This window comes from Astyanax mexicanus, chromosome 2, assembly GCF_023375975.1.
Source record: "Astyanax mexicanus isolate ESR-SI-001 chromosome 2, AstMex3_surface, whole genome shotgun sequence".
Classification (NCBI taxonomy): domain Eukaryota; kingdom Metazoa; phylum Chordata; class Actinopteri; order Characiformes; family Acestrorhamphidae; genus Astyanax; species Astyanax mexicanus.
Window position 1 is genome coordinate 73,644,919 of NC_064409.1, and position 14,985 is coordinate 73,659,903.

The 14,985-nt window shown below is 36.6% G+C and overlaps 1 protein-coding gene across 3 annotated transcripts in view; it reads right to left on the minus strand.

The window, feature by feature from the left end:
• Positions 1 to 14,985, minus strand: part of LOC103042852 (collagen alpha-1(XIV) chain) — a 144,071-nt gene that overhangs the window by 123,614 nt on the left and 5,472 nt on the right. The window contains exon 3 of one of the 3 annotated variants that reach the window (XM_049475238.1): positions 2,300 to 2,416. The exons of the other annotated variants lie outside the window; for them this stretch is intronic. Coding sequence (XP_049331195.1) covers positions 2,300 to 2,416 — 117 coding nt within the window. The remainder of the gene's footprint in view (positions 1 to 2,299; positions 2,417 to 14,985) is intronic. 3 annotated transcript variants of the gene reach the window in all.

Consider the following 14,985-nt stretch of genomic DNA (forward strand, 5'->3'; position numbering starts at 1 on the left):
AGCACTGCTAACTGTGGCTGCCCAGAACTGCTAACCACGACTGAGTAGCACTGCTAACCACGGCTGGCTAGCATTGCTAACCACGGCTGGTTAGCACTGTTAACCACGACTAAGTAGTGTTGCTAACCGCGGCTGGCTAAACGCTTGCTAACCATGGCTAGCCCTCACCCTTGGACAAAACAGGATAAACAGTTTTCAGGAGATAAATCTGTGTAGATTAACATCCAATGCTTGTTTGTATATCTTTAAAAGAAAATGATTATTTTTTTTTTAAAGAATTACAGTTTTGATTACTTATGCACCCCCATCAGGGAGCCATTACTGATATGCAGTAGACTCCCGCAACTTCCGGGAGACTTGGGAAGTCTGCTTATAATCAGGTGAAAATAGACCAGAAAAAAGACGTTTATTAATGGTTCGCCTTATAGCACGGAAAATACGTTAACATTTGTGTACATCATAAAAGGCTAATACTACCACAGACAGTGGACAGAGCAGTGAGTGGTAATGATAGTGACCGGCAGAATCCCACAGTTCAGTGCAGCCTTCTTTAGTTTCCGCATGACATGGCAAAAGTCATGGGACATGTTACTACACCTGTTTCTACCTATCACTCAACAGTGTTAGTAGAACTGTATAATGTGAGTTGGAATCGGACATGTTGACATAAAGAGAAGGAAAAACAACAAGAAAATGAAAAATCTATTGAATGATTGTTGTGGGAAGTTCATTGTCTGTAAGCTGTTGTTATTAATAATGATTCATTGTCAGTAAATTTGAGTGTGTTCTAATTGTTTGCTTTCTGAAAGCTCCGTACAGTCCACACATTTTTCAGCGCCAATCTGTCTGTGCTGGAATGTAGTGCATGAAGAGAGCAGGAGGAATGATCAGCCCCCAGAGAGAGAGAGAGAGAGAGAGAAAACAAGAGAGAGAGAAAACAAAAGAGAGAGAGAGAGAAAGAGAGAGAGGGAGAGGGAAGGTCTAAGGTTAAACGACTGCTAATCTACAATAATAAAGACATAAAGCAAAACAGCAGGCAGTCAGACCTCCTGTATAATTAGCCCTGGAGGAGGAGAGGTTAATAAGAAGAGGAAGTTTCTGGAAGAGATAATACATTTCTCCTGCATTCTGATGATGATAGCAACTCTGCTCTCGACAGCTAAACAGCTAATCTCATTTATAACAGATTAATAGAGTGATTCCTGACGTCTAAAATGCAGTTGTGTATTAAACAAGTGAACTACACAAAGGCAAAGTACTCCCAACATGAAACATCTACCCCATGTGGGGCTCGAATGGGTAGATCGTGGGCTAGGTGGGATTGTACGGTGTGAAAAATGATCTTTTTATTCGTTACAAATCATTAAAAATGCATTTTCATAATACTTCTTGAAAAATAGCTAAATTACTCATTTTGTTTAGCAAATTATACTCATTTATTTGAATTATTTCCTAAAATAAATATGTTGTTTATTTATTGCATTATATATTGGAAAATGTAACATTATTTGGATTAATTATTGAACAAACAAAAATCTATTTACAGTTTATCCCTTTCAGACCCAATGTTTCTGTTGTCCAACAGAATTGACATTAATCTGCCACTCAAACAGCAGCATAGCCCTGCCTACTGCAAAATAAATAAAAAAAATCATGTTTTGAGTAATTTTTACTGCTTAGAAATGATTGGTTAAAAAAAGCAAATTGTCCAGATCCTGAAGCAGCAAAGCAGCCCCAGGCCATCACACTACCACCACCATGTTTTACACTCAGTATGATGTTCTTTTTCTGAAATGATGTGTTATCTTTACGCAGGATTTAAAAGGGACACACACCTTGCAGTTTTCTTTGCCTACATTTCTTTTTCTCTGATTTTATAAACATGATAGTGTGGTTTAATACAAGGACAGTTAAAAATGTAAATCTTAAAATTTGATTATACTCAATTCAATTTATCTTTTTATCTATATTTTGCTTATAGTATCACAATATTTTGTGATATATTGAATTGTAAGTATAGTATGTATTATATAATACATAACACTGAAAGTACCCTTGAGCGGTTATTTTGGGTTGGATGAGGAAGAGGACCAGAGCTGTCCTAAACTGAGAAAAAACAGATTTTGAGGAAGAGAGAAGAATGACGATGCTCTATAATGATAGAGAAGGTCAGCCATGATTCACCTCTCTGAAATTCTCAAAAAGACAGGTGTGTGTGTGTGTGTGTGTGTGTGTGTGTGTGTGTACATGTGTGTAAACGAGCGGGAACACTGAGTCACCGGTCGGTGCGGACGCTTACCTGAGCCGGAGCTGTAGATCAGCCTGTAACTGTCAAACTCTCCTTTCGGCTCCTTCCACGACACACTGAGCATGCCCGAGCCCAGCTCCTTATAGCGCAATCTCCTCGGAGCAGCTACTGCTCACACACACACACACACACACACACACACACAATAAAACATCTGCTCAGTCTGCAGGTAAAAACAACATTTAAAATTCAATTAAAATGTTTTGAAAGAAAATTACATTCTATAAAGAGTGAGTATCAAGCACATGGTCATCATCTGCACAGACACAACAACACTGCAATAAATGAACTTGATCCTGATATGAAATCAGCTTATATCTAACTAATTTCTTACTTTGTAAGTGATTTTAGCACTAAGGAGAAAGTCTAATTCTACTGGAAAAGAAAAATATGCTAAACCAGTTTTCTCTCAAATTTGTCTGCAATATTTTTTAAATTTTCTTTAAAAATATAAATTAACATATGTCTGTTTTTTTTAATAAAGCTAAAATACTTGTTTTTTATGAAGAAATATATTTATTGTCTAAACAGAATTATTTAAATTATTAAAATTATAACATTTTAAATGTTTCTACTACTACATTTTTTGATTGAAAACAAAATAAATAATTCACATAATTTAGTCTCATTTCTTTGTATGACTTTTTATTTAAAAAAAAGCTAAATTGTCCACATTATTACTTAGAAAATGCTAAATTATCTGTATTATTCCTTTTAAAAAATTGTGACAAATTAAAAATTATCTGCACTATTTATTAAAATAAAAATTGAAAAATGAACATTTATCCATATACAGTAATTTATTATATAACTGTAATATATAAATATAATTTATCTATTTAAAAAATACACTATCCACATTATTTCTCATATAAACCTATAGGAATATAATATAGTCTAGACGTAATTACAATCGAACTAATTAATCACTAACACTTTACAATAAGAGTATATTAAAGAACAGTACTCTACTAATTATTAATAGACACTAGTTAAGACATTATTAATCATTACAAAATCATTTTAACTAATATCTTAATTTATTATCATTTATAACATTATTATTATGATTCAAATTTAGTAATGTTTAATAATGTGTGAACTAGTACAAATATATAATTAATTCAGCCATTACTTAACTGTTTAACAATGTTTATTACTGTCAGAAGTACTGTTATTTGTGACCCTTATTTTTACCCTATATTCTTATAAGAATAAATCTTGTAATGATAAATATTAGATGTTTGGATCAGATTTAGGATCACTTCTTTAATCAGGGCGTCATCTGTTGCAGTGTAGTCTGAGTGCTCTGATATAAAATGACCAAAATCAGGAAATATGAGTCTGTCTAACAGCAGGCAGAGCTCTATCTGTACTTAGATAGGCGATGATCTCCATCTGTGATCAAACCATTAAAATACACTATACCTACAACACCAGAACAGACAGAGAGAGAGAGAGACAGAGAGAGAGAGAGAGAGAGAGAGAGAGAGAGAGAGAGATAAATATATATAAGAGACCACTTCAGTTTTTATAATCAGTTTTCCTGTTTATAGGTTTATGTTTGAGTAAAGTTCAGAAATCAATATTTGGTGGAATAACCCTGTTTTTTAATCACAGTTTTTAATCATGCATCTTGGCATGTTTTCCTCCACCAGTCTTACACACTGCTTTTGGATAACTTTATGCTTTACACTCCTGGTGCAAAAATTCAAGCAGTTCAACTTGGTTTGATGGCTTGTGATCATCCATCTTCCTCTTGATTATATTTCAGAGGTTTTCAATTTGGTAAAATCAAAGAAACTCATCATTTTTAAGTGGTCTCTTATTTTTTTCCAGAGCTGAATATATATATAGAGAAAGAAAGACAGAAACACAGAGAGACAGAGAGAGAGAGAGGTGGTGAGAGACAGCAGCAGCAGCAGCACAGATATATATCAGTGAGTGGAGTCACACTCTGGCTGGTGTGTTCAGGCAGGTGTGTTTATAGGAGAGTTAGTAATGAGATCAGATCAGGGCTGGGGTTGGAGGTGACAGCCTCAGGAACAGAGCGTGAGAGAACCTGAGGAGGAGGAGGAGGAGGTGTGAGACAGAGGGAGAGATAAAGGCTGAAGAAGACTCTGGAATAGCTGTGCTTTGAGTCTATTCCTGTCGTGGTGAGGAGAACGAAAGAACGTCGTTTAGAGACAGACAGGCAAACCACATCAAACCACATTCACCATTTAGTGCTCTCTGTTCTGCTGCAGCTCCACAGGCAAAACCACACTCACACACACACACACACACACACACACACACACACACCTATACACACACACACACACACACACATCCAAACACACGTCCAAACTCTCTCACACTCACACACATTCACTCTCAAATAAAGGTGCTACAAAGGGTTCTTTACATAATACTTAAAGCCATAGAAGAAGAACCACTGTTGGTTCCACCAAACCTTCTGCTTCTCAAACTGGTCCTCAGTGACCCACTGGACCCAGTGATCCACTAAGAACGGTTCCTCACTGCAGTGGTGCTCATTCCTGGTCCTGGCCATAATCTTAGTTGGTCATAATTGGATGTAACACCATTAACATGTTATGAATAATTTTCCTTCTTCCATTGTCATTTTGGATATAGTGGAGGTCTTTTTTTTCCCATTTTCTCCCCAATTTACACAGCCAATTACCCAACCCACTCATTAGGACTCCCCCTATCACTAGTGATGCCCCAACACACCAGGAGGGTGAAGACTAACCCATGCCTCCTCCGATACATGTGAAATCAGCCACTGCTTCTTTTCGAGCTGCTGCTGATGCAGCATTGCTGAGCAGCATCACAGCGCACTTGGAGGAAAGAGCAGCGACACGGTTCGGGTACATTAGCTCACAGACGCCCTGTGCTGCAGACATCACCCTAGGAGTGATGTGGGGAGAGAGCGCCATCTACCCACCCGGAGGGAGCAGGGCCAATTTTGCTCCCTCTGAGCACCGGCGGCTTGATGATATTGGAGGTCTATGCATGACAACTATAGTATGTTTTATTATAAATGCTAAATGCTACAGCCTTCAGACTTTTCTAAAACACCACAATTTGCATTCATCCAGAACTGTGGTCTCAAACTGGATCAAATGAATCATGCTTTGGATTATTTGTAGTGTAAAAAGACTAGTTTGGAAAGTGTGAAACCAAAACGGGACCAAATGTATTCAATGTAAAAAAAAAGGGTGATGTCGATTAGCACAAGACACCTGTGAGCTGATGTATCAGAACCAGCAGTTCGAAAAGAGGCGGAGTCTAACTTCACATGTTTTGGAGGAGGCATGTGCTAGTTTTAAATTCACCCTCCTTGTGTTGTGGCATCACTTGTGATAGGGGGTATACACCCTAGCTAAAGTTGGAAGAAAAATAGGAAAAAAATGAAATAAAATTATAAAAAAAGATCGGTTGTTCTATTGCTCCATTATGACCAACTTAGAAGTTTAGACCATCTCAGCTAAGAGCACCACTTGTTCTCTGGCCTCCTGCAAAGAACCCTTTCAGCACCTTCATATTTAAGAGTCCACGTCCCCACTTGAACTAGCCGTTCACTACCTCTAAATCTATGTGCAGCAATCCGTTCCCACAAACTCATTCCTGCGTTTGTGTCTCAGTTAGCAAGCAAAGCCAGACAGATGCTGGAGTGTTCTTTACGGACCCACACAGACCGCCGGACGGTCCGGGAGTCGCGCGTGGGTGTGTAAAGAATGTTCAGAATGGTCTATCGACTACGGAGATTAGTGGACAATTCAGGAGGATGCATCAGACCAAGCATTGTGCAATAATATTCCAAACACACACCAACCTGAAGAGCGGGGAGGGCTTTCTGCAGCACGTTTGTGTGACTCTGTGAAAAACGCAGCTTTCTCTGAGGATAAAATTCATCCCACTTCAGCACAAGCGGGTTTGTTTGTCGAGAATTTTCCACGTTTCGCTTCTAGCTCGAGCGGCTGATTGAGCAGACGTAACGTCAGACACGCGCAGGTTTGTTAAAGTGAGCGGTGCATGATGAACCGGTCAGCTAGCGCAGTTAGCAGTGACGCACTGATCTGGACTGGGCTGTCCAGGCTCTGGTTTGTTTTTTTCTGTGAAAAAGTTAAGAAGTCTTAACCTAAATTTGAGTTCCTGGAAATAAGAAAAAGGAAGCCACTAGATCATATGTGTCACATCCTTTGTGTGGCCCGCGAGAGCTTGAAAGGTCTTAGTGTCTTAAAATAAACAGGTCAGAAGTGTGCTTTGACCAAAAACTACATTTCCCACAATGCACGTTGATTGTGTTACCCGCGAAGTTATGGCTTACCGCCACTAAACGGCAATTTTGCAGACAAAATGTTAATTGTAATCTAAGCATCTCATTAGCTGTTGCATCTGTCACACATGTTCTTAGCAGCTCACATTTTTTTATTTTATGCTAATTAAGCCTGTTTTGATCAAAGTTAATGTTATAACTTGTGTTTGATGTTTTTTTTTTTTATTTTAATATTTAAATCCTTGATTGATGGAGTTCATATGTTGGATTTATGTTTTAACAGAGCAACAAGCAAGCATTTTTTCCATGCAACTGAAATATTTTAATTTAATAACATTACATTTTCTTGCATTTATAAGTTATATATAAATTTATAAGTCTGGCCCTTTGAGGACAGGCATTATGCCGATGTGGCCCTCAGTGAAAATGAGTCTGACACCACGGGGCTAGACGCTACATGACTCAGGTTGTGCCATATTTCGCTGTATTCAGTCTAGTCTGGGGAATCGCTGTGGAACACAATGGCTGGAATCCATGAACTGGCACTGGAGGATAATATAGTATAATTCAGTTAGGTAGGTGGCATTCTTGTGTTCTGTATACTGGTAGCAGACAGCATAATTTAATACAAACACTGACTAGACTGTAGACTTGCTTGTTATGACTCAGCATGGCTGCACTTTCTATACTGCAAATATACTGTATATATATATATATATATATATATATATATATATATATATATATATATATATATATATATATATATACACTTGGAGAAGCTGCCTGTTCACTCTCTACTCCACTCAATAATTCCAGATATTTTTTAAAGTTGCAGATTTACTTACATATTTTAAACTTTCTATTGCAATTAGAATAAGATTTTTTTAGTAACATTTATTCTTAGAGATGAAAGCTTTTTGTGTAATGCTTGAATAGAAATCTTCAATCTTCAGGCAGAAAATGTACAAAAAATATATATTATTATTTTTTTATTAAATCTATCTATCTATCTATCTATCTATATATATATATATATATATATATATATATATATATATATATATATATATATATATATATATATATATATATATGATCTCATGTTTAAGAGTTTGAGAGACTTGGAGGCACCTCTACTTATAACTAATGTCAACTCATATATTGACCCTTTAACAGGCCAGCATTTCTGTATATTTTCTGCCTGATATTGCAAACTTAAATCTTGAAGATTTCTATTCAAGCATTCCATAAAAAGCTTTCATCTCTGATAATAAATGTTACTACAAATTCTAATTCTAATTATAGTACAAATGTATTTAAAAATGTAAGTAAATCTGCAACTTTAAAAAATATCTGGAATTATTAAGTGGAGTAGAGAGTGAACAGGCAGCTTCTCCAAGTGTCCTGTAAGAGATTTCAATGTCCGACTGTTTCTTCCTAGAATTGTTAACATTTTTTAACCATACAGCACAATCTCTCAGTCTAGTACTGAATCACTTTTTAAAAGCTTCAATTAGGTCTGGCTGGACATAAATGAATGCTGCAGGTGATCATTTGGGTTTTGGAGTTCTGGAGTTTGGTGCAAGTCCTGGAATGCACCAGCGTTGCCAGATTCTGTATCATTTCAGAAGTTCAGAGGAGCTGAGGAGAGTCGTTTTTGGTGGTTTGCACTCACAGCACATGTGTGCAGTGGATTTTGCCACGTCCCGTCCCACACTGAAAAAATGATGAGTAAAATTCACTTTAAAAAGTTTTGCAACTTTCTGCATTTACTTTTTTTAAGTAAATTTAATTTCATGTACATTTAAGTAACTTCAACTCGGTTTCAAGACTTAAATGTTACATAGAATAAATAAGTGAACTGAACTTCAGTTAATCCTTTCTTTTAGTAAACTTTACTTCATTTTTGCATACAGTATTACCTAATTACAATTACTTTATTTATACAATATAATTATATGTAATTTTAGGTAAAACACACATTCAAATATTTACATAATCTGAAAGATGTATTCTGTAAACAGACCATGTCTCACTGTCTCAACACATGGATGGCATGTAATACATTCTTGATGTGTTGAGACAGTGTCGTATGTGTTTTAACTAAAAATATTAGAAGCAGATGGATCTGGTGCAACTTCACTGCACAACAAGGTGCCTGGAAATAAAATCACTGATCAAAAAATGGTAAAAAAAAAAACCCAGCAGCACTTGTTGACTGGAGAATTTCTGATTTATTAGCAATACAAGAATAACCAACGCGTTTCGGCGCTCAGGCCTTCATCAGGGTTAAAGGACAAAAGTTAATCACATTCCAGCTTTTAAAACACACATGATTACAAAACAACCAATGAGAACACTCCAAATACTAAAGGTCACATGATCAGCCAATGAATGAGGATTTTACAATAAAAGAGTTTCTGTAGGTAATTTGGGGAAATGTGTGTCTGTATCGTCAGTTTGGTTGTTTTTACCTTTTTTCCTCTGTATGTGTGTTCTTGAGCAAAAGTATTTTTTTTTCCCTAAAATGGATGTTTAACTGTTTTTATGAATTTCAGAAGGACTTTTAAGAAGTTTTGTTGGAAGTGGTTCCTCTGTGGAATTGAGCTGCCAGCCTCTCATTGGCTGATCATGTGACCTTTAGTATCTGGAGTGTTCTCATTGGTTGTTTTGTAATCATGTGTGTTTTAAAAGCTGGAATGTGATTAACTTTTGTCTTTTAACCCTGATGAAGGCCTGAGCGCCGAAACGCGTTGGTTATTCTTGTATTGCTAATAAATCAGAAATTCTCTAGTCAACAAGTGCTGCTGTTTTTTTTTTTTTTACCATTTTTTAACTAAAAATATTGAAATTTCAGAAATTATAATATATTATGTATCATAAATTATTTGAGTAATATTGTATGAATGAAGTAATCGTAATTAGGTAATATTGTATGCAGACATTAAGTAAAGTTTACTAAAAGAAAGGATTGATTCAGTAAAAATAAATTAAGTAAAGTTTACTAAAAGAAAGGATTGATTCAGTAAAAATAAATGAAGTAAAGTTTACTAAAAGAAATGACTTATTTAGCAAAAATAAATTAGGTAAAATTTACTAAATAAAAAATAATTTATTCAGCAAAAATAAATGAAGTAAAGTTTACTAAAAGAAAGGATTAACTGAAGTTCAGTTCACTTATTTACTCTGTGTAACATTTAAGTCTTGAAAACGAGTTGAAATTACTTAAATTTATCTGAAATTAAATTTACTTAAAAAAAGCAAATGCAGAACGTTGTGAAACCTTTTTTAAGTGAATTTTACTCGTCTTTTTTTTTCAGTGTAACAGTTACTCTGCTAAAATCCGCTGGAAGAAAATGACAGTCTGGTTCGGACCATATGGAGCGGCTGCTTCCGTTTCCGCGGCTGCGTTTGTCCAGGTGATATTTGCACCTGGAAATTGAGGTCTGGCGCTTTAATAAAACTGTCACTAACATTACCCTGCGGACTAGAATCAGGCCTCAGATCTCAGCGGCTCCTCGGCCTCCTGGGTTCAGATTGCTGTTTGTCTTTGCGCCGGTGGACCAGGGGTCACCTTCCTGAGGGTTTCATCTCTAACCCCACATCCCCTCACACCCACCCCAGCTAATCACCGGCCTCTGAAGATGATGATTCGCTGGATTAGCATCACGGCTAAATTCTCCAGTACTCTTTGTGTACTGTAAGTTCTCCAGGAGTGAAGTCTGTAACCAGAGCAAAATTACAACGTTCCTGCAGCCCGCTGTGGTGAACAGTGGGATACGTGCCAACGGGAGCAAAACGTTCATCAGGAAACGACGGAGGAACAACATCAAAGATCAAGTACAGCTTCATTATGAAGCTAATTATGTAAAAATACATAGCATGTTTTTTGTGTGTGTAAAAGAACATTAGAGAATGTGCCAGAACGGCAGATGTGAATGTCAGCGCCAGCCACCACTTCATTCAGCTCGACATGTTAAACCAGCTGTAATGAAGTGGAACTCTTCCATTTCCAAAAACAGAACATCAGACCCCATCTGATAGAGGCTGCCCTCAAACTGGCACTGACTGAAGTGGTCTGTCATGACTTTAACTCATTAACTCTTTAACGTTCTGCTCAACTTGTTAATGTTGATACTGATTTTGAGTCAATTTACAGTCATATGAAAAAGTTTGGGCACCCCTATTGATCTTAATCATTTTTAGTTCTAAATATTTGGGTGTTTGCAACAGCTATCAGACAATAGTTAAACACTTCATGGAGGAGTGGTTTAATGAATCATTTTCTGATCACATTAACCAAACAGTGCTTTTAATTGTTCTGTGCATTTTGTGTATTGTTGCTTTGTCACATTTACAAATAACCCTACATTTAAACTGGCAGGAGACTGGTTAGCATGTTAGGTAATGTAGCAAGGTACCTTTTAAACCATTGATACTTTCATCCGTGCTCCATTTTTCAAATTTCACTTTTTTGAGCAAATATGTATAATATAAAACAGAAGAAACAACATTTATAAACCTCTGTTCTATGTCCAAAATCACACTGCTGAGACCAAAAGGAGCCAACATCTCAGAACCTCTCAGACTTTCTGTGATTGGTTAGAAAAATGTGTTTGCTTCTCTTTGTCATAATTCCTGTTGCATGCCGTCAAATCATGGCTAATATTTGTGTCCTTTTATAAGAAATAACTGGTCATTTGTTCCTCAACCGTTCGTCAACTGCCAGTGTGAACAGAGAATAACTCTAAGCTAAGCTAATCTGGTCATTTGGGTCCAGTCGTTTGGCCAAAACCTATTTTTATTCTGAAATCTATTGTTTCTCTCTTCAACACCTAATGATTTTTCTCTTTTGGACCTTTTTGGATCATTTCTTGTCTCATATGGAGTGTTCAGGTTAAGATAAGAGACTTATTCAGGTCCAGAAGAGAGAAAGTTCTTAAACCCAAAAAAAATGAACATTCAGGTTTAGAATAAAGGGACGATTAGTTGAAGAAGAGGATGTACCTAAAATGTTCTTTTTCTGCTGGATTTAAACTGACTGAAGCTCTCTCTCTCTCTCTCTCTCTCTCTGTCTCTCTGTCTGTATAAGCAGCTCTTCTTGCACGTTTGTCTGAAGTAAGCTTTAAAGGGCAGATGAGGGGGTGTTAAGTGGTAGGCGTGTGCCGCAGTACAGCAGGTGAGCGAGCGTTTGAGGCTGAAATGCCTGCATGCACTCCTCGTTCAGCCAGAGACAGATCGTAACCTGTCCACTGGACACACTCCAGCTGAGGCGGCTTTCTGCACGAGCCTCGGCGGGGCACTGCAGCTGCCGCTGCTGCTGCCACTGCGGCTGCCGCTGCTGCTGCCTCTCAAAAACCTTAAATACCCTACCATAAGTACGAGTGACTGAACTTCACAAAAGCTTTTCATTTAAAAATTAAAAGTCTCTGCAAAAATGGTTGATATTAGTTTTGTGACTCATATTTATTGCCTTTTCTTAATTTGATGAAGACAATATGTAAAAAATAAAAAATTTCAAATAATCATTGGCATGAAACTTTTACACATTTTACATTGGTCAGAAGAATGTGTTTGGCCAATTGGTTTAGAATATCACTTCTCTTTGTCATAATTCCTGTTGCTTACTGCCAAATCATGGCTACAATTTGTGTCCTCTTATAAGAAAATGACTGGTCATTTGTTCCTCAACTGTTCGTCACCTGCCAGTGTGAATTTTGTACTAATCTTAGCTGGACATTTGGGTCCAGTCATTTCCTCTGGATATGAATGTTCTGTTCTGTTCCAAAATCTAACTTTCTCTATTCTGAAACCTATTGCTTCTCTCGTCAAGACTCAACGATTTTTCTCTTTTGGACTTTTTTGGATCTGCACTGTGGGAAGGGGGGCAGCTGCCACTGCTGCTACTGCCGGTGCCTCTCAAATACCTAAAAACTTCTACCATAAGTATGAGTGACTGAACTTCACAAAAGTTTTTAATTTAAAGTCTCTGAAAAAATGGTTGATATTAGTTTTGTGACTCATATGTACTGTCTTTTCCTAACTTGATGAAGACAATATGTAAAAAATAACATTTTTCAAATGATTATTGGCATAAAACATAAGAAATATCAATATTTTGCACATTTTACATTGGTTAGAAAAATTTGTTTGGCCAATTGGTTTAGAATATCACTTCGCTGTGTCATAATTGAATAAATCATGGCTACAATTTGCGTCCTTTTATAAGAAACGACTGGTCATTTGTTCCTCAACTGTTCGTCACCTGCCAGTGTGAACGCAGAGTAATTGTGTACTAATCTTAGCTGGACATTTGGGTCCAGTCATTTCCTTTGGACATTAATGTTCTTCTGGACCAAAAACTAACTTTCTCTATTCTGAAACCTATTGTTTCTCTCGTCAAGACTCAACGATTTTTCTCTTTTGGACTTTTTTGGATCGGCACTGCAGGAATAAGGACAGCTGCTGCTGCTGCTGCCACTGACGCTGCCTCTCAAATACCTAAAAACTTCTACCATAAGTATGAGTGACTGAACTTCACAAAAGCTTTTCATTTAAAAATTAAAAGTCTCTGCAAAAATGGTTGATATTAGTTTTGTGACTCATATGTATTGCCTTTTCTTAATTTGATGAAGACAATATGTAAAAAATAACATTATTGGCATAAAACATAAGAAATATCCATATTTTGCACATTTTACATTGGTCAGAATAATGTGTTTGGCCAATTGGTTTAGAATATCACTTCTTTTTGTCATAATACCTGTTGCTTGCTGCCAAATCATGGCTACAATTTGTGTCCTCTTATAAGAAAATGACTGGTCATTTGTTCCTCAACTGTTCGTCACCTGCCAGTGTGAACGCAGAGTAATTTTGTATTTTGAAACCTATTGTTTCTCTCTTCAAGACTCAACGATTTTTCTCTTTTGGACGTTTTTGAAACGGCACTGCAGGAAGGGGGACAGCTGCCACTGGTGCTGCCACTGATGCTGCCTCTCAAATACCAAAAATCTTCTACTATACGTATGAGTGACTGAACTTCACAAAACTTTTTTTATTTTTTTATTTTATTAAAGACCAGCTGTAATGAGAGTGTGGGTAAGTATACTGTAAAATACTGTATACATACTGTATAAATACTGTATATACAGTCTGTGTGTGTATATAAGCAGTTATAAATGATTATCTTCTATTTTCTCTGAAGTCAGGTCATGAATCTGCAACCCTTTTGAGGGTTTTAGGAACATCTCAATCAACACAGCAGCTGAGGAAGAGGTTTAGGGGGTTATAGGACCAACACAATCAATAAAACACAGGATTAGTTTAACACACAGTGAATATAACACATATAACACTTATAACACACAGCATTCTTCAGATGAGATTAAGACAATAGATTAAATCAATAAGAATACAAAGGAAAACAATACTAACAGCAGTTCATTATCTGATCAGTATGTGTTATGAGAAAGAGAAAGAAGAAGACAAAGAGAATGTGTGCAATTAAACATCATGGATTATATGTAATTTATTCAGTTGTGCATCCCATAATTAACAGAGGAATGTCTGCAGGCAGGGATCCACCAATGCGATGATGATACAACATTGATATTTTAAATGTTCTTATCTTCAGTCTTCTCTATTTGGGACCAAAACATTCTTCTGTTGTTTCTTAATTTGGTTTATTCGAGAAATTTTACTCGTTATAGTTAACGTTAGCTATCTTGTCCAAGAAACTATAGGTTTAAATAGGATCTCCGGTTGATTATGCATTTTAGGAGACTTTATATATACACTAGGGAAGCAAGGTTTGACAAGGTAGCACAACTCGACAAAACACCCGCCAAACCTGTACAATTGACGATGGGGGGTACGACAACAGGTTGCGTTCTCTACTGCAGTGCCATTAGCCAATCAGAGCCGATATGTTTGAATGTATGAATATTCATGAGCAAAAGCCGAAATCCTGTCTTTCTTCAGAGACCATTGATTCAGAAACAATGGAGCTCACATGGCATTCTTCACTTCTACACCTAAACATTCTTCACTTCTACACCTAAACATTCTTCACTTCTACACCTAAACATTCTTCACTTCTACACCTAAACATTCTTCACTTCTACACCTAAACGTTCTTCACTTCTACACCTAAACATTCTTCACTTCTACACCTAAACATTCTTCACTTCTACACCTAAACGTTCTTCACTTCTACACCTAAACATTCTTCACTTCTACACCTAAACATTCTTCACTTCTACACCTAAACATTCTTCACTTCTACACCTAAACATTCTTCACTTCTACACCTAAACATTCTTCACTTCTACACCTAAACATTCTTCACTTCTACACCTAAACATTCTTCACTTCTACACCTAAACGTTCT